This window comes from Caloenas nicobarica, chromosome 2 (assembly GCF_036013445.1).
Source record: "Caloenas nicobarica isolate bCalNic1 chromosome 2, bCalNic1.hap1, whole genome shotgun sequence".
Classification (NCBI taxonomy): Eukaryota; Metazoa; Chordata; class Aves; order Columbiformes; family Columbidae; genus Caloenas; species Caloenas nicobarica.
This window is the reverse complement of record NC_088246.1, coordinates 129759137-129779191: the sequence shown is the minus strand read 5'-3', so window position 1 is coordinate 129779191 and position 20055 is coordinate 129759137. Positions and strand designations below refer to the sequence as shown.

General features: G+C 37.3%; 1 protein-coding gene across 1 annotated transcript in view; it reads right to left on the bottom strand.

The window, feature by feature from the left end:
* C2H8orf34 (chromosome 2 C8orf34 homolog) overlaps positions 1-20055 on the bottom strand; it is a 160488-nt gene that overhangs the window by 44176 nt on the left and 96257 nt on the right. The window contains exon 8 of the mRNA XM_065629519.1: positions 12616-12751. Within this exon, the coding sequence (XP_065485591.1) occupies positions 12616-12751 (136 nt within the window). The remainder of the gene's footprint in view (positions 1-12615; positions 12752-20055) is intronic.

Genomic DNA, 20055 nt, shown 5'->3' with positions numbered 1-20055 from the left:
CAGGAATTCCCGACCTATTCCATTTGTTCTACTAATATCTTTCACAAGAATAAAAATGTCAAAACTGTGCCAGCAAAATTCTTAGTTTATTCACAGGTACAGAGACAAAAAAGGATGTCAGTTTTCCAGCATGGCAGTTAATATAATGGTAAAATTATATTAAATGAATATTGAACAATACACAGGCAAAAGTACTCTTTTGCTGGTAAAACTCTCCATCTGCTTCAGCTACATACGCAAGCTTCCTAATGAAGATTAGACTTTGAAAGAAGTTTATACAAATTTTGGATCAATAAACTACAGAAGAAAAATGTCTTAGATCTATGGGGGTAAACAGAGGATTGTGAACTCAGTGAGTAATGAAAGTACCTGGCACCTCTCAAGTCTGAAGTAATAATGGGAAAGCTCTGCAGCTTGTCACCTTGTTATATTAAAAAAGCAGAGTCATAGCTTCTGTTTTCACCACAGACTAAAATACAGGAAGCATCTGCATTGAAGAGAAATGAAGCATGAGGACTATTGGATTAGCCTGCAGAACATTACCCACGAAGGCAGACATTACCAAAATTAAACTGTAAGACTACATGAATAAACACAGATATTTAACAGAATTTCTGAATAAAATGTAGGAATATAAACTTAGTGACATATTCAGCATGCTCCCCAGCAGAGATTTATAGTTCCTTTAAATCCATTTTAAAGAAATTGTGCACAGCTCTCAGGCAGAAGTATGTTGTTACGACCATAAATTCTATTTATATGAGACACACAGCAATTGTATTATTTGAATTTCACCCTGATCTAAGGTACAGTTCATGTAAAATAACTCCATTTTCACTGATACTATTTGGATCACAGTCTGTTGCTTACTTTTGCTCTCACTCCCTTAAGGACACCATTTCTTAGTGCTTGCACACTATAGCACAGCAAATGACTCGAAAATTCATAAAAATTGTAGTTAAAAATGGATTTTAGTTGAAATCCATTCTTTTTTCTGCAAATTATAAGCATTATTTTCCATTTGCTCTTGAAGACTTTTGTGCAAAGTTTCCATGTTACCAACATGTAATTCACATCCGTAATGTTTTCAGCCAGTAAAAATAGAATATCCATTTGCTGAGCAAAACTTACACATTGACACAGCCTGCAAAATAATCTTTTCTATGTCCTGTTTGCCTTTTCAAAATGTCTGAATGCAGGTCTTTGTGCATTTAAATAAGTACTCTCTGCAGCTATTTCTGAGGTGAACCAAAAGTGGAAATATATTTCCCAGAGCAAGGAATCCATAAAGAGACTGAATTATCTAATCCTTTTACAAGATGGGGAATTAAGCCATTCTTATGGCAATCTTTTATCTGCTGCTGGCTTCAAACCATTATCTCACAGGAGAAAAATTACAGTCTTTGTCAGTCTTTTCAGACTTAACACTCTTTCTTCCCCTGTGAACCATTTTTTCTAGGACTTGTGAAAGAGTTTTGTGTGTGTGTGTGTGTGTGCGTGTGTGCCTTTAAGAGCTATATCAAACTGTTATCCAGAGCCTCAAATTATGACCAACAAGTTTCCCCAAGCTTATGATCTCCTGACTTCCTCCCTATATCATTTGCATCCAGAAGCAACTGCTGTTGCTGATGGTATACATCACAGTGTAGCACCAAACAGAAAGAATCTCTAAACATTGCAATAAAGAATTAGCTTGCAAAGCACACATCAAAGAGAACAAGGGAAAAGAAGGGGGAAAGGCTTGGGAAAGCACTTGTCTTTTAAAATTATTGAGGGGGTTAGATGTGTTTTGTAAGGGGAAAGAGAAAGAGATGTCTTGACAAGATCTACAAATGAAGGACAGGATGAAATGGGTGTTAGCTTCTATTAAATTGAGAGACAGTACAATAATTTTCAGGATTAGACAAAAATATTAATTTTATTTTCAAATATGCTCCTGATGCTTTCAATATTACAAATCAAGACTGGTACTTTCAAAAGAACTAAAAAATCCTTTAAGTCTTTCAACAGCATTTTAAAATGTTTACAAGTGTACCAACCTCCTCATACCAGTTCTCTCTTTTTACGGTCAGCCTGAGATAAAAAAATACAGCTACTGTTGAACAATAGTTCTTAGAAAAGATGTTCTAGTGGCACATCATTCATTCACAGTGTCTTATACTGTATTCCTCCTTCATAACCAAAACCACATACTAATCCTCGTGTCAGTAAAGTTAGGACTATCAGTCAGTAAAGTAGGACTATCTCCAAATGAACTCGGTGCACTGAGTGCCACATTTCCAAAACCTGTCCTATATTAAGAACAATACGTTAGTATGTATAAGATGCAATTCACATTCAGCTTTTATGTACCAGGTGTAAATGTTTCAAGTTAAAGTCTATCTTCACTAACATGCAAATACTTATCTTTCTTCAGAGTTTTTATATTTCTATTACGCTGATTGACATTTATGTCAAAAACAACAAGTCTACACCACATGTGCAGCCTTTAAGGAAATAAAATAGCTGTTAAATCAAACTCAGAGGGAAATACTTTATCTCTGAAAATACTGCATAATGCAAGGACACAGACACACAGTGTTCCTTTTAAAGAGATTTATGCTTCAACTGCAAATACTGGTTTCTTCACAGCTTACATAATTTTTGATAACGGATGATGTTTTTATTATCATAGTATTTTGTGGAACTTCTGATAGGTCTGAAATTATTGCTTGGTGGAATTTTCCAGTGGGAAATTCTGGTAAAAAACAGGGAGGCAAGAAGTCTGATCCTCCTGGGATTTCTGTCTGAGAACTAGATATAAATCTCCTGTCTTATACTGTTCCCTTCCCACGACACAGTTAAGATTTTGAAAATAGAGAGACCTTTGCCATTCTTTTGAAACACACATTTATTGGGAGTTTGCCATAAAACTAATAAAGGTTTAGGATTAAAAATAATATCATGTGCATTTTAGAGGTCAAACTTAGATCCATGAACTCAAAAAAAATAACTTGAAATCACACAGATATTCTATATTTTGCATATAGTCAGATGTTCAAAAGAAACACAGGTTGGTGAAAAAGAAGGCAAGCCAGCGTGTTCCTCTGACAACTCAGCAAATCAACCTACTAATTCTTAAAATTAATTTATGTTCTCTGTCTCTGACAGCCACCAGGATCACTAAAGCCATTTTCTGATTTTTTTTCTTTAGTATTTTCCTATTTCTCTGAAAGAACAAGTGAGATGCAAAAGTGCTACACCACTCCAGAAAAGAAAAGATAAAGTGATTTCTTCTAGCCATATTTAACACATTTAAAATTAAGAGAAGACACTTAAGACACTATTGTGGTTATTTGTGCATCAAAACTGGACAAATTCCAAAGTGAAAGGAGATTTTAAAATGTTACAAAGCACTACTATACAGTGTTTCATTTGCTTGTTTGCCACTCTAAAAGGAAAAAGATGCAAATAAAACACGTTTCTTAGGACAAAGTCTGTGAAGATAGCACAAGCAAACATGAGGAAAACTCAGCTCTTTGAAACAAGAGGTCCAATAAAACTAAGGTAACCAGAAAAAAACCCAACCCCCCAAAAAAACCCCCCCCAAAAAATCCCGACACAAGTCATCCGGAATGGAGCACTTTCTCCTCTGTAAGAATAGCCACTTAGAAACAGTAAACAAACAGAAAGCTTATATGAAATGCAAGATGGGAAAGCAAAACATATGCATGTATAATCAAAAGGTTTGGTAACATTTGAAGACATAAACTTCCTAACATTTTTTCCCCCAAATTATTTCTTCACCAACCATTTTAGTTTCAAAACACTTTTTTCCCTTGGTACTTTGAAGTCATTTGTTCCCAAATCTGAGGAATATTAACAAACCAGAAGTTTCTGCCAGAAACTGAGTCACTAAGCTGGCCTCACCACTCCTGGGCAGACATACAAAAACTATTCTTTATGCAGATACATGTACCAAACCACACGTATACCTATATCCATTCCCCAGTGTTACATCACAGTGTACAGAGCCAAACCAGGGATTGTATGGAGGACCTGAGAAGTTATTCTTCCTACCACATCCATATATTATTGATTAATTAAAAATATAAATAGTCTGACATGATATTGTCCTGTTTCCTACCTTTCGGCTGCATAATTATATAGAAATCAGCTGTTTCCTTTAAAAGATTACACGTTTCAAAGGTATCTGCACACAGATAATTTTATATTCCCAGTAATCAGGTTCTCTTCTATCTAATTCCATCACCTCTTGGATTATATTAACACTGCAGTTGAAGGGATGATTACAGTTCATATAAACATACTATAAGTACTTAAACTGCCTTTGCATTAGCATCTGCAGATGCTATCACTGAATAGTTTTGACAATTCATGTAGCAGCTAAGGAATTTTTGCACAAGCAGCAATCTCCCTGCCAGATTTCACTGTAGGCATAGCTTTTTATCATCTCATCCAGACTTCACACACTGTTACATATGCTCAGGATAAGGAGAAAACAGTCCATGGAGTTTTAATGTCTTTTAGTCCTGCATGCATTGTCAAGGTTCTAATTCCTTTGGAGTGACTCGCACCAAAATGGCTCAGCCTGGTAAAGACGACTTCACACTCAGACTTGAACAGCAGTCTGCTGAAAACAGAGCAGAAGCACCTACAGCAATGGCTTGGTCTACTTTGGCAGAAAATAAACCTAGACCACCTGTTAAAAACCACACCAGCAGCAAACTCTGCATCCTCTCTTCTTCCAGGACCTATGGCATCTGTACGGGATGTCAGAGGTTGCCCCTCTTCTTCACCCTACCTGATCGGACTCTGTCTCAATGTTGCACAGTGCAGCACCCATTCCCTGACACCTTCCCGTCCCTAGCGGTGGAGTTAGTCTGCGATTACATACCTGCACAAGATAGGAGAACCTACACCATTTCAAAAGGCAAGTCAGCCATCCCCATGGTTTCTGTGCAGGGAACACAATGACGATGACAACAGACTCACCATAAACAAGAAGGAAGGGATCTAGGGAACAGCTGAAGTTGAGCAAGGTCCCTAGGCTTCCTTCCTTCACTTGAGGAGATCTTCCAGGAGCCCATCACCTTTAACTGCTTTTTAAATGTAGTCTTTCGTCAGTATTTATCATTGTCCTCATAGGGGAAATTAAATTCATTATTTTTACTCTTTGTTGTCTGATGTTTCAGTAGTGTTGTCTGTGGACAGGACATGGCTTGTTTAACAATAGTTTTTTCTCTGTTTGCAGTCATCAGCTTTTCTGCTTCTGATAGTTAAGTGAGATCCACTAGTCAAGCTTAAGACACTCTTTTCTGCAGAGGTCATTATTAAATTTTCCACCAAATGCTTCTTAATTACCTCAAGTCTCACTAGTATTGTTACAGCTTTGTGATACTCAGATAAAGCATCGGCATGCAAACTCTTGCTCTGTAAGAAACTAAAATGGTCAAAGCTAGATGAACACCAGACGATTCCCTGACCAAACAATTAATTCTTGTTCTTTTCTAGAGAGATGTGTCATGGCCAGTTCAGACAATAGTTCTATTCTTTCCACCATTATTCTGCACTTTATGACAAATTATAGCTGGTTCCTTCAATTCTCTTGTCTCCCCTTTGACATGTTCATGGTTCTCATGGTTCTGTGTCATGAAGATCTGACTTAAGTCATAGAATCATAGAATTATTTAGGTTGGAAGAGACCCTCAAGATCATTAAGTCCAACCATAACCTAAGACTGGCACTAAACCATGTCCCTAAGAACCCCATCTATACATCCTTTAAACATCTCCAGGGATGGTGACTCCACCACTTCCCTGGGCAGCCTGTTCCAATGCCTGACAATCCTGTCTGTGAAGAATTTTTTCCTAATATCCAATCTAAACCTCCCCTGGCACAACTTGAGGTCATTTCCTCTTGTCCTATCACTTGCTACTTGGGAGAAGAGACCAATACCCTCCACGCTACAACCTCCTTTCAGGTAGTTGTAGACAGCAATAAGGTCTCCCCTCAGTCTCCTTTTCTCCAGGCTAAACAGCCCCAGTTCCCTCAGCTGCTCCTCATCAGACTTGTGCTCCAGGCCCCTCACCAGCTTCATTGCCCTTTTCTGAACTCTCTCCAGCACCTCAGTGTCTTTCCTTTAGTGAAGGGCCCAAAACTGAACACAGGATTCAAGGTGGAGCCTCACCAGTACTAAGTACAGTGGGACAATCACTGCCCTAGTCCTGCTGGCCACACTATTCCTGATATAAGCCAGGATGCTGTTGGTCTTTTTGGCCACCTGGGCACACTGCTGGCTCATGTTCAGCCATTGTCCATCAACACACCCAGATCCCTCTTGGCCAGGCTGCTTTCCAGCCACTCTTCCCTGAGCCTGTAGCGCTGCCTGGGGTTGTTGTGACCCAAGTGCAGGACCCGGCATTTGTCTTGTTTAACCACATACAACTGGTCTCAGCCCAACGATCCAGCCAGTCCAGATCCCTCTGAAGAGCCTTCCTACCCTCAAGCAGATCAACACTCCCACTCAACTTGGTGTGTCTGCAAACTTAATGAGGGTGCACTCAATCCCCTCATCCAGATCACTGATAAAGAGATTAAACAGAACTGGCCCCAATACTGAGCCCTGGGGAACAACACTCGTGACCGTGACTGGCTGCTAACTGGATTTAACTCCATTCACCACAACTCTTTGGGCCCAACCATCCAGCCATTTCTTTACCCAGCAAAGACTACATCCATGCAGGCCATGAGCTGCCAGCTTCTCCAGGAGAATGCTGTGGGATACAGTGTCAAAGGCTTTACTGAAGTCTACATATACAACACCCACAGCCTTTCCCTCACCCACTAAGCGGGTCACCTTCTCATAGAATATCGGGTTGGTCAGGCAGGACCTGCCTTTCACAAACCCATGCTAACCAGGCCTGAAATTGAGTGGTGTGTTTAAGTCAACCTACATGTGATTCTTAAATTTCACATGGTACCATGTAGTTTATGTGACTACATCCCATGTATGAAAGTGGTGGAGACCACACTGTAGAAAACCAAATATTGCAAAAATCCAGATGGTTAAACAAAAATTAACTGGCCTTGGTAAATAAACAAGCTAACCTGAAGATTGTTTAGAAGACAAGACATCTTAAAGGAGTCAGAGATACAGATGATGAGCAGGGCAACAATGAAGATTTCAGAGGAAAGGCAAACTGACATAAGAATTATTGAGGTTTTTTTCCAAAATAAGTTTTCAGAGAATATCTCTAAATGGTTGCATGCACAGAGCATCTCACTTATTCTACATTAGCAGCTCAAGCACACGAGTTACTACACTTGAACTGTACTCCACATTCCAATGGTGACAGTTAAAAAAGCCACAATTACTTTTTTAATGTACAAACATTTTTAATGTACAAACTTGGTTTGTCTATACCTATATATTTGGTTCGTCTAATGTTAAAAGGCCATAGAACATTGTGCTTTTGCTCTAGCTAATCTTCAAATATTAACTAAAATATGGCATCTCAAGCCTGCATTTGTATGCAACTACTGCTCCATCCCAACATTCTTGTTCAGAAGCCTTCAAGCTTGTGGCACAGTATGTTTTCTATAATCCCATTTCTTTTTTAATCACATGCAACCCCTTTTTTGTATTCTATTGATGTTAAGAAGAATGAATGCAGCCCTTGCGCTATTAAAAACAAAAAGCTTCTTACTTCCAGGAATGCATTGGCAAGACTCCACAAGAACAAGATTTAACTTTCGAGCATGGCAGTGGGCATACAAGGCTAATGGGTGGTCCTTATAAAAAAAAAAGAAAAAATAAAAACTGCCGAAATTCATTCAATAGTACATTAATATTATCTTATACCTTATGCCTGATTAAAATCTTCCAAAAAGCTCAATGTGCAAGTCACAGTACATGAGAAAATATGGAAGTGTTGTTTGGCTTTTACAAATTGTCATTTAGATCTTTATTTAACCCATACAAGTTTTGCTTATGTGTGAGGGTGTCTTGTGATTCATCGGCCAAACCTGCAATTAATTTGTTTTGCCTGTATGTGAGAAAGGATTCATAAAATCATGTTATAGAATGAGTCACTTTATTCTCTAAGTCAGACTAGTTGTGCCCTTAGATGAAGAAGGAATTCTTATTATAATAATTTTTGTCAAATGATCTAAATCCAGATCAGTTGTACTAAAAGTGTCTTTGTTAATTTTCTGGACTAAACAGCAAAAAGCAAACCCTGCAAATACAGGTTTTTTGGTAACTTTTTTTCCTGTATCTATAAACCTTGTTTTGTTTCACCTTGGGAATGATGTCACCCCTTTATTTAGATGACTTAATATGCTGCTTAACTTGCACTGTAGTCCAAGAGCAGCTATGGGAATAACATTGTTCTGTAGCTACTTTCCCATTTGAAAAACCTCTTAAAGCTGTTATCCATCTGCATTTCGCTCATCGTGTGTGAAACATCTACACAGAAAACAGTAAGCTCTCTGTTTCTTACAGCTATATTCCAGTCTACAAACCAATTTATTCTCCAGGAGAATTAACCCCTCTTTTTATTTCTCTTTCTCCCTCTTTTTTTTTTTTCGTTTTTTTTGAAGGGTGTTTTTTGTTTGGTTGGTTTTGGGGGATTTTTTTTTTTAATCATACACTGTAAAAGTGAACTTGGTTTGATAGCTTGAAAGAATCCCCCATTTTCACCTCCTAGATGTCTGGATAGAGAACTTTACCTTTTGTTAAAATTGCTTCTGGGCTGTGATAACTCTATCTAGCTATTATTTGAAGATGATTGGTGAAATTATCAGCACTGAAGTTTAGGTACCAGATTCTAAAAAGAAAAAAAAACTTTAAAGTTTGGGGGTTTTATTCTAGTTCAAATTATGTCCATTCTCAGTCTCATTTTTTATGATTCACAAAAAAGCTCTTTTGTCTAAGAAGACTTCTGGCAAGGGAGAACACTTTGCCAAATGCAGCACCTCAAGAGCATTGCAGGTTTCCCACACAATACAAACTGGATTTAATTTGCCTTGTAACAAGGTAGATTTTTATCTCTAACTATAGTCACTCCCATCTGGCATTCTTTTTTAAGATCTCTGACACTCTGTTAGACACTGCATCAGACACAGAATATGGGAGTTCAAAGGGAAGGACTATTACTGTGCAGAGTAACAGCCTAGTGACAGTCAGAGAAAACCAGCTACACAGGACATTTAATACTAGCTTGAACTAAATGCCAGGTACTAGCAACAGAATAAGGCTGTACTGACAGAGATAAAGTGAACCAGAAGCTGATAGTGTTATCCTCTTACCACTACAGTCTGGATTTTAGGTCCTGATTTTCTCATCTGTTTGAGTAGTAGAAAGGGAAGGAGCGAAATGGGAGGTTAATGAAGTCTGATGACAAATACTAATATCTCAGCATGTGGGAAACAGTTGGTTCAGTCCATTCTTCTCACAAGTCACCGTGCTCCCATGTTGGGCCCATTTGTAGGAAGCTATAGAAGCCACAGAAGAGATAAGACACCTTGCTGCACTGTACCCTCCTGCAGGTGCTCTGAGCAGGCACATAGAATTCAGTCAGCACTCCGCTCAGGCAACGGTAACCTACACATGGCCATTGACCTGTTCTCTCTAATTCTCAGATAATGAGAGAGCTGTAATATTCTAGAGCGAAAAAAAGGCAATCCCAGTAGCAGGAGGGTCTGAAAATACACATGATTTTAATGAAGAAATAGGGTGGAACTTCGATAAGACTTTGTCCTTTCCAAGTGAGACCCAAATAATTAAGCCAAATTAAGTTAAAGCTGGTACCAAGGAACTCCTTCAATCGTTTAAATAAATCCCTCTCAGAAGAGCCCCAAAATGCCCAAGGAAGTGAGGAAGCTTCTGGACGAGGTATCATAGAAGGTAAATTGACTGAAGAGTAATCAGAGGAGAGTATTTTTTTAAAAAATACAGCAAAGTGAAAGAACTCGATTATGAAAATGCAAGAGTAAAATGAAACTTTTTGTCTGAGCCAAAAAGCACATTTCCTAACATTTGGAACTCCGCCAATCAAATCGCAAGTAAAAAGTTGTATTCTTCCTACAGACAGCCAAAATACCTTCAGCAAACCTGATTTGGTAATCTGATTTGACAAGCCTTATTATCTACAGAACACCTACTGCCATTAAGAGGTGCATTCACTTCAAACCACTTTATACAACCAAAATATGGGTAAAATGAGGAGGAAAGACACCTGCTTAATTGTAAGCAGGCAAAACAACAACTTCCACTGACTTCTTTGTCAACTGTATTCAAATGTGCTTACAATAAAATCGCATAGTATTTATATATGTATATAAACTGTACAGTACACAAGACTACTTAGAGAAGAGAATACAGAAAAATAAAAATAACATTTCTAAAACAAATAAATAGACTAATAGGTTATGTATTATGATCTTACAATAAATACTAGGCTTTGTCATAACAATGGAGAGAAATGCCAACATTGAGAAACTTTCAATAAGATGACCCAAATACTCAGGCTATGATTTTATAGCACAGTATTTTCAATGCCTATATAACGGCATAACATAAAATTGAATTGCTCTTGGAACCAAACAGGAAAAAAACCTTGTCTTTGTGTCCTTGAAACCACCTGCTTCATGCAACTCTCCCTACCCACTAGTTCAGCTTCTGCAAGAATGCGCCAGACAAAACTGCTGTGGAAGTATTGAGAGAGAGAGCCAACTGCACTAATAACTGTCTTGAAGTAAGAGAGGCAAGGTGTCTTCAGACTCAGTGAGGAAGGAACTTTCCAAAAGAATAGACAGACTTCATCATCTTGAAGAATAAATGCTCGTTTCCTCACTACTGAATACAAAAGCAATAACCATTTCTCTCTTTTGACTTCCCTTCCCTGATGAGAAGGTATATTTTTTTAAATTCCTTCAAAGTTTAAAGAAATTGCTGAACTGCAACAGAAGTGAAAAGAACCAGTCAAGCTGGTATCACCAGTTCCTCACCAACTTCATTAAACAGGGTAGGGAATGAAATGAAGGTGTATAGGCTAAATAAAGCACTGCTTTGCATTCTCTGTAAGAGAAGTGACAAAAGGAGATTTTATGAGATCTTTCTCTCACAACTCATATTTTAGACTGCAGAGCCATACAGCACAGCCAGTTAAAGGACAATAACAATAGCCAAGGTTGCTAGGCTTGGCTCAAGATCTGAGCCGTTTGTTCCCTGGTGTGCAGGATTGAGGGAATATATAGTATCTTGGCACCTGCTGTTAGCGGCTACTTTAGGGAATTTAAAATTTAATTAACCTTCATGGTAATCCATACAAGAGTCTATGTAAATTCAAAAAGACCATGTAGATATCTTAACATTTCTATTTTTCTTACCTTTCTACTTGTTAATCCATGGACAAGCAAACCCAGTTGAAAAAAGGTGCCACACTTTAATGTAGCTAGTTGTTCAGAAACATTTTACAACATAAGCAATTTGTTTCCAGTGAATTGGGAAGAATCCCATGACTAGCACGTTTGCTCCTTTCTTAAAGCATAAGGCCATGCTGCTGACAGCAAAACCGTGAGCTGAAGTTCCCCCAGGTTCCACAACCCTGCTAAAGAGATGCTATTGCATGGGTGATTCACTATGCCTGTAGCATTGCTCCCAGAGCATCAGAAAATGTTTTGAAGCCCCTCTTCCTACATAAGTGGCTTTTTTAAAGCAGTAATTTACAAGGAAAATGGGAAAAAGTAGAAACGTAGGGTGGCATATGGCCAAACTTTTGACTTAATTTCACCACAGGTTGCTTTTTATTTACAAGCGGCTAATCCCCTCTCAATCTACACAATAGAGCAGCCACCGGCAAAGGCAGGCAGATAAAATTGGCATGCCTCTGTATTGTTCTTGCTAATCTGAACTATTAACAGAAGGGCGAGAAGGCTAGTTTTGTCATTTAAACAAGCTTAAATCCCTTCTCCAAACGAGCTTTTGTCTATGTAGAAGAATGCATCTACGAAATTTAAGGGGTTTCTGTTATTGTTGCGTTCTCAAGTTGATTTGGCTACAGGAATACCAACCCGTTTATTTGGCCCTCATACTGTAAATGCAAGAATTATTTCCAGCTGTCAAAACCAAAAGGGGTTCAAGACGATTAAATTATTTCACAGAGGTGAAGCAGGATGAGATTATAAAGTGCTAAGAAGCAACTATTTGAAATCCTGAACTGCACCTGTGCAACTAGATCTCCATTTATACAGGTGCTTTTCAAATTGGATTTGAACCTTTAAATTCCCTGATTCATCTCCCCAAAAACCACAGAAGCTCAAATAACTAATGAAATTCAGAGACAGAAAGGCTTAAAATAGTTTCAAGCTGTGAAGTAAAGGCCTAAGACTAACTATGTTCTTTGATTCATTGTTGAGGTGACACATCAAGCACAAACACAAGTTGCACAACCCAAATGTCAGAGGTCATAGGGTAGCCAGTAGCTAAGTAATTATTTTTTCTTTAGCACTGGAGAGGTCATCACCTGGCCCATAAGCACAACATGTAGCTGAAAACCTGTGGAACAGAATGTATTGGTTAGCATGATCTGGTTTTGTTTTGCTTTTTACCTGGCACATCTTGCACAGATATTCAATGTGACCTTTGCTTGAGGTTCAGCCATATGAGCACTTCGAGTTTGATTGAATTTGCTCCCAGAAGACATCACACTTGTTACTCCTTCCATTCTTAGATCATCAAGATCCTCTGCAACAAGACAGAATGACTGGATGAACACGCTATTAAATTCTGTAGCAATAAAGGTGCTTCACCTGTAGAATCACTAAAGAACGGAACAACTCAAAAATCAGGAAGACAACACACACAGTTACTTGTATAACAATAAGAAGAGACATTTGAGAGGATTTATATATATATTATCACCCTGTTGTCAAAGGTTCTTTGAAAAATATTCAGAATCATTTCCACTTCAAACAGTGCTGCATATTTTTTCAATCTTTATTTCTCTGATTCATTTATAAAAAACTTGTCATCGAGAGATGCTGTTGTCCAATAGCTTCATTTGACATAGGGCATATCAAAGAGAAAATTAATTTTTTTGACTGTATGCTCCTCCTCTGATTTTTTCAATCGCCTATTCACTTAGCGATGAAAAAATATTGCTAAGATAAAAGTGCTCTGCTAAACCCAGAAAATGTGAAATGGATACATATATCACATCGAAAGAGACCATAACCTGCATACTTATACCCATCAAATTGTTGTAGTATTTCGGCAACTCAACTAGATTTTCTACTACTGTAAAAATCACTCCCATTTTGCCAGAAGACAGCTGAGGCTCTCAGAGGATTTTTTGCCCAAGATCACACCGGAAGAGTATTGCTCAGTTATACTGTAAATGAATTCTCTTGGTTTAGAGTCAGGACATTCTTTAGGGTTAATCTGTATATTTTTTGCTAACATAGAATAAGCAAATTCTGTGTTCATAATGTATCCATAAAGCCAAATTTTCAGTTGTTTATAACCTGGTTAGGTTCTAACACGGAAAACACTATCTGCTATTAAATCAGCACCAACCATCCCAGGTACTGACTGATGCGTGTGGCTTATGGTATAAGGTATGTGACAATCTAATTAAGATATCTTTCAGATAATGTATACACATATATTTTCATATATTTCTATTTACAAAAGAAACCTGATGTTAAAGGATCTAAGTTGAACAGAAAGTACGTAAAGGTAGAGTTCAAATCCCAACATCAGATGGGGAAAAGTCACAGAGACCTCTAAAATCAGAAAAGGCAATGTTCAGTTAGAACTTAAAATACACTAGTCATTACAGATACACAATGGAGTACCAGGCTCCTCTTCATACACAAAAGAGGGAGATACAGTTCCCCAAATCATTACCTGAACTGTTCCTGGTTGTCCTCTACAGTTCATAGACACTGCTCTTACCACTGTGCTTCAAACTCCGGGCAGTAAGGTCAGATTGTTGGGATTATGCCCTGTTAACAATGCTCTTTTTGGGAGACAACCATCTTAACAAGCAACATCCAAGAACAACAAGGCTAAACATAAATGAAACTCTTGTTACTAAAGTCCTTGAACTAGATTTTCTTATGTGCAATGTTTTATTTTACTGCTTCAGAAAACTCTCCTCCCTCCCAAAATTTGTTGGCTTGGCATTATAAACTGACAGTTCCACTGAAGTTTCTGGCATCGATTTATAACATTTCCACACCTTTTTCTTTAAATTTCATCTAATATATGAACTAATTCAAAGGACTTGGAAAGCTTTATGATAAAGAATTATGAAATCAATCATCCATGAGTCATTTCAGAAAAAGGTATTACATATTTGGAACACATTATGTATTAAAATAAATACAGTCTAATTGTGCTTTAAAGAGGTGTGAAAAGTTCCATATTTCCTAACAGATGTAAACCACTGGATGGATTACAGTTTAAATGAAATTGAAGCATATGCCTCAGGTTGTTTGGGGTTTTTTTTTCCCCCTAAACAGATGTGATTTCTTTAAATGATGCTTTCAGCTGTTTTCTGCTTAATTAACTTTTGGCTCTTTGATGACTAAGACTGTTTCAATAGAGCAATGACACAGGCTGCCCTCTATCAGATCTTGTATATTTGAATCTGTATATCAAAAACATGCCTTCTTTCATTTTTAGTCAACTACCAACGTTTTTCTCTGAAAATAAAATTAAGTGAAAATTTGTGCAAGAAACATGGATTTCAAGGGTGGCTATAGTGGTAGCTAACAAAGAAGTAGGTACGATATTTTGCAGTATTGATCTATTGTCACATGCAGTTAGACAAATAGCAGTAGCGTGCATGCTAAAATCCGGATTTAAAAAAATAAATAAAATCCTACATCATATACAATTGTTAATTTTTCTCAAGGAATTTTCATCGATCTAATTCAGCATTGGATGGAATTTTTCCATGGCAAGCTACGAAGAGCTGCTGATATTCCAACTAGACGAAGTATAACCCCACCTACCAAATCCAAAGAATGCTTACAGCATTTGATTTCTCTTTGATTACTGCACTTCTGCCTTAGAATTGAATTATTTCGGTTTCTTCTGGATGCCTCAAATTTATAGTGCAGATACTGCACCTTCTCACTAAAGCAACTGAGCTTTGAGAAGCTGCCTGGTTCCCAATACCCATAACTTTGGATGAGAATGATTGACCACATTCATTATCGAAGGCCCTTAATTTAAAAAAAAAAATCATACAGTAATTTTAATATTAAACTTTGTGTGTGTGTATGTATTGTTCAACAATTGACGCATGTTTTGCAGAAGGATATTTGTCCATAAATAAGCATGTTATTAAAATAAATAAAAACAGCTAGTGCAATTATGCATTTTAAGAGTAAAAAAAAGGTTTACGAAGGTTCAGACATTTCTACGTAACATCCAAAAGAATCAGTCTTAGCAAAAAAGGATTTCATTGAGAAGTCAATTCAGTTACAGGGTCTGGAACACTGAATCTTTCTTTTTCTTTGTATTCTTTGCTAGACCAACTAGTGATGATACAGCTGAGCAGTTCAGTGATTTTATTGAGCAGCAATGAGGTAATTCACTGAGAAAAGAGAGAAAGAAAAGCCAAGTTGATGACTGCTTATGTGATGGAAGAGAATAATACCGTGAAACTTCTCAAATCCTTAGAAAATGGTTACTTATCTTTGTACAGTGATAGGCTGGAAGTTCACATAAATGAAACAATCTCACACTAACAAAAGTTTGTTATTTTAATGCATGACTGTGCACTGTATTTCTTTGATTTAATGTTATTTCTCTGCTATTCTCTACATGAACAGGGTATGGGAAGACCCTGCCTTGGTCCTACAGCAATTTCTGTTAAGTTCTGTGTAGTAAAAAAACCTACCTATAAAACAAACAAAAACACTTTACATTTTTTCTCAAATCAGCAATTCACCAAAATAAATTCATATGGCTGCAATCTTCGTGCATTGCCATAACAACAATACACAAAAATACTTAGAAGTGAGATAAAGATCACAAGTGTAATATAGCACAGCACCAGATGTTTTCTATGTTAATAATAATGCTGCACTAAGCTAATTTTCATGTGGTTTTGGTTTTGTTTGTTTTGGTTTGTTTTGGTTTTTTACAGACAAGTTTCATCAAAAAGGGAAGGCAAAACCAGGTATCTGTTTCAGATAAACAAGAACATAGCCATGTAACCAGGTAATGTTTTTAAACAGGATGTTGTTTGTAATAATTTACTTCCTTTCTTTTTGGGGAGGACAGGCTGGGGAGAGGGAAAGGGGCACAAATGCCAAGTACTCTAGACACTGTGCAAGATTGATTCATTTCTTGCGATAAGAGGGTGTGGAATCACCTTACAAACTCTGCTACACAACTCGCACACCCTTCACTTTAAGGGCACGCCTCTTCTTACGCAAAACTCCTATTAAATGCAGTGAAAGTTCAGTTGCACAGAAGGCTCATGTAATCAGGCTATGTGCTGTGTTGTTTGATATGATCCAGTCACTTTTGTCTCCTTCCTCCACTTATAAAACATGTAGCAATTTCCCAGGAGTAATTCAAGAAGTGTAAGATGCAAAGCCAGAAGAAGTCCTGGTTCATCTTTGGAGAGGTTATGACAGCTCAGAGTTTGCCTGTTCAGTCTAACACTAAGAAAAGCACTAAATGTTTTCATGTGAGAGTAACAAGTTCAGATAATGAATTCTGATGTATGTTCTTGCAGGCCACCAGTCAATTCTGATGCATTGTAGAATAATGCTTCTTTCTTTGAAGCAATGAATTTCTCAAGGCAGTGTTCTTAATCATGATAGACATTGATGTATTCCATGTACACAGCATCGATTTGTCAAAGATTGTTGACTGAAGCACAACTCTAAATATGCACTACTACTCTCATTAAAACAAACAAACAAACCAACCCCCCAACATCTCCCTCCCCCTCCAAATTAACCCAAAAAAAGCCAAACGAAAAAACCCCACTGCCGACAGCAGTTCTGCTTGCACTACAGGAATTTATGCTGCTTCATATGTCATACTTGTTAACTTATTATGTTCACCAAGCTTCTCTGTTCCAGATAGATTTTCTTACCAATATCAAGAGAGCCCAATAAAAATCCCACCTTAATTAAAAAAAAAAAATGTTGCAACAAACAGGAATTAAGCTTCCAAAGAAGAACCATTAATCTAGGACAACTGATGTTCCACTGCTAAAAATGATGTTTAATCATTCATTTCAGCAGAAGCAAAACTGGAGTTATCTTCCGCAATATACTAGTTCCAGGACATCTCACTTTGTTTTTTCTTATTCATCTATGACTTCAGTGTCATGGAGAAGACAATGCTGTTCGTCTGGTACATACATTCTAACATGTCTTCCTATTAACATCTTCAAATATCGGAATTTGGCCCAGTTCAGACCCATGCCATAGACTGTGATGCAAGTATAATCCTAAGTAAATCCATCAAGAGACTTTCACTCCTTAGAGCCATTTTAGATTCCCAAACCCAATGTTCTGAAGATGTCTTACTTTATAAGCATCTCAAACTGACAATAAATTCCCTAAAAGTTTGTGCTTCCACTGATGGAGGCATACAAAACCAGTTGAAGCCTGATGCTGCTAAATCCTTGAGTTTGCACATCCACCTGTACTTGTATCATTTGTCAGAGCCAATCCAGGAGAATCCCACCTCACAGTCAAAACCACAAAAACAAGGTGGGACTATAGGAAGCAGCATTGCTCGCAGGTACAAAAGCACCCAATGAGTCATTGATGTGAGTTCTTACTTTTAACCAGCAAGAGTGAGAGGAATCTGTCTTCAGTTTCTCCATCTTCCTATACACAGTAGGTAGCCTTTTCTGATGATGTTCTGTTTTCACTAGAGTCCACTTCAGTATCTTAGACAACTACTGGCCCACAGGGCTCCTGCTTATTCTCCCTTTTCCCACTAGGTGGGAACTTTGTTTACTACAGAAAATAAAATACTTGCAGGAAAGGCTGCACTGACTTAGGGGATGAGAGTGTCTCCAAGATGCAATGTCTGGGTTTCAGACCCTTGCTCCAAAACAGGCAGATGACATTTATAAAACAAGTCTTGGATATCCCAAGTGCCCAAACCACTGACCGAATGCAACATTATAGTCTCATTTTATTTAAATGAAAAAGTCCATATCCGCTGCTGAAAAGAACTGGCATCATGGCCTCTTCCCATTCCCTACTGGTAATCCTAGGACAAATGATCTAATACCACGAAATAATCGCCGCTCACCCACTAGCTCATTAACAATAACTGACTACATAACCACTGTTGCTCCACACCAATACTGATTTTTAACTCATTGGTCAACACTATCAGCTAGGTAGTTTCATTCAGTGCTAAAGAATTATTTCAAACGCTTTATTTTTATAATAACAGGAATCTACTGTTGATTGGAGCACAATAATCACTTCTACATTTCCAATAAAATAACATTTAGAATATTTCACTTGTTACATCACATTCTATAATGTATTACTGCAACTGCCATATTTGCACAAAAGTACTTGCACTTTAATAATAATATAGAACCACAAAAGAGTCGTAATAAGAAAATCCACAAAACAACCAAAAATTCTGGACTTCAAAAGGCACATAAAGCAATGTATTTTAATGTTTTTCCTTGGCAAACTTTTTCTTTTTTGCACTTTAGCCTTAAGTAAAACAACTTTTAAAATTAAAAGCAAATTTTGATCACTATTTCTAATCAGCTCCAATTCTGCTGTCATTTATTTATGCAACCACTATATTTATTTGAATATGCAATTCAGACCTCAGTCCAACTCTGCATTAGTAAAGAAAACCACCAAAAAAAGCTTTGTCATAATAACAGAATAAGCCATGTTTAAATCAGTAAGCTTTTTTTCAAAAAAATCAAAGCATTACAAAGGAATGTATATATTAAAGGTTTCATTTTGTTTTTTATTTCAGTTTGTTTTTATATTTTCTAACAAAGAGGAGCCAGCAATAATATTTTCCAAGTGTATTTGGTTAATGTAGTACAGATGTTCCTTACAGTATATATCCAAAATACTGAATTTCATGTTACACTGTCGCTTACATTTTAATGAAATCTATTTTGAATTAAACTGATAAATTTGCGTGGTGTTCATATGAAGTTTTACAAAAATGAGCTAAGATGAATAATAATTCATTAATTCAGTAGTACACCTCACTAAACTTAAACCAACTACAGTGAATTTTCACCAAGCCAGCGAAGATATTAAATGGTTCAGCTTTCTATGAATCCATTTTTGCACTGAGGGCCATATTCATATTTCTTCGCATCCACCTAATTTACTCTAGCAGCCCCTTGGCAGGATCAAGCTCAGCTGGCTTGTCAAGAGGCCAGTGGAAATTCATACACCCTTTATTGAAATGAATGTTGAGGCAAAGCATAAAAATTACAAATAATCTTATGCCAAATATTTCCGGTAACACTGAACCTTCCAACAGCTTTCTTTTGAAAAATTGTTGGTACAAGCATTTCTGGAGTGCCAGTTAGCAGAGCATCTGTGTGCTTTCTTTCACAAACCTATCTAGATCAAGGATTCCTCCAGTGGAAATATCTCTCTTTCCTTAACTTTTTTTTTTTTCTTTTAAATAAAACTATCAGATTCCAAATGTAGGCAAACACCTTACTTGCCCTTCAGAGAACTTTCTCCATGAAGAGATGAACACACCAAGAAAGAAGCAAGATGCTTGTACAGATTAAATTTTCTACTGAGAACTAGTGCAACTCTGATTTTTAAAAAAGCACTTTTCAGTCCCGCACTATACCCAAATGCACCTGGCTGCAGACCAAGCTGTTGTGGTAGCAAAGTTCCAGATAATTTAGGGACTCATATTTGAGTGATCTCAGACTGGACAGTTTGGGCAGGCAGAGAGAAAGCGAAGAAAACTTTAAACTCTCTGTGTGCTCAAGCACAGTTAGCAAAGGATAGTGTGTTGTATGTAAAAGTTCATAGCAAGCTCTA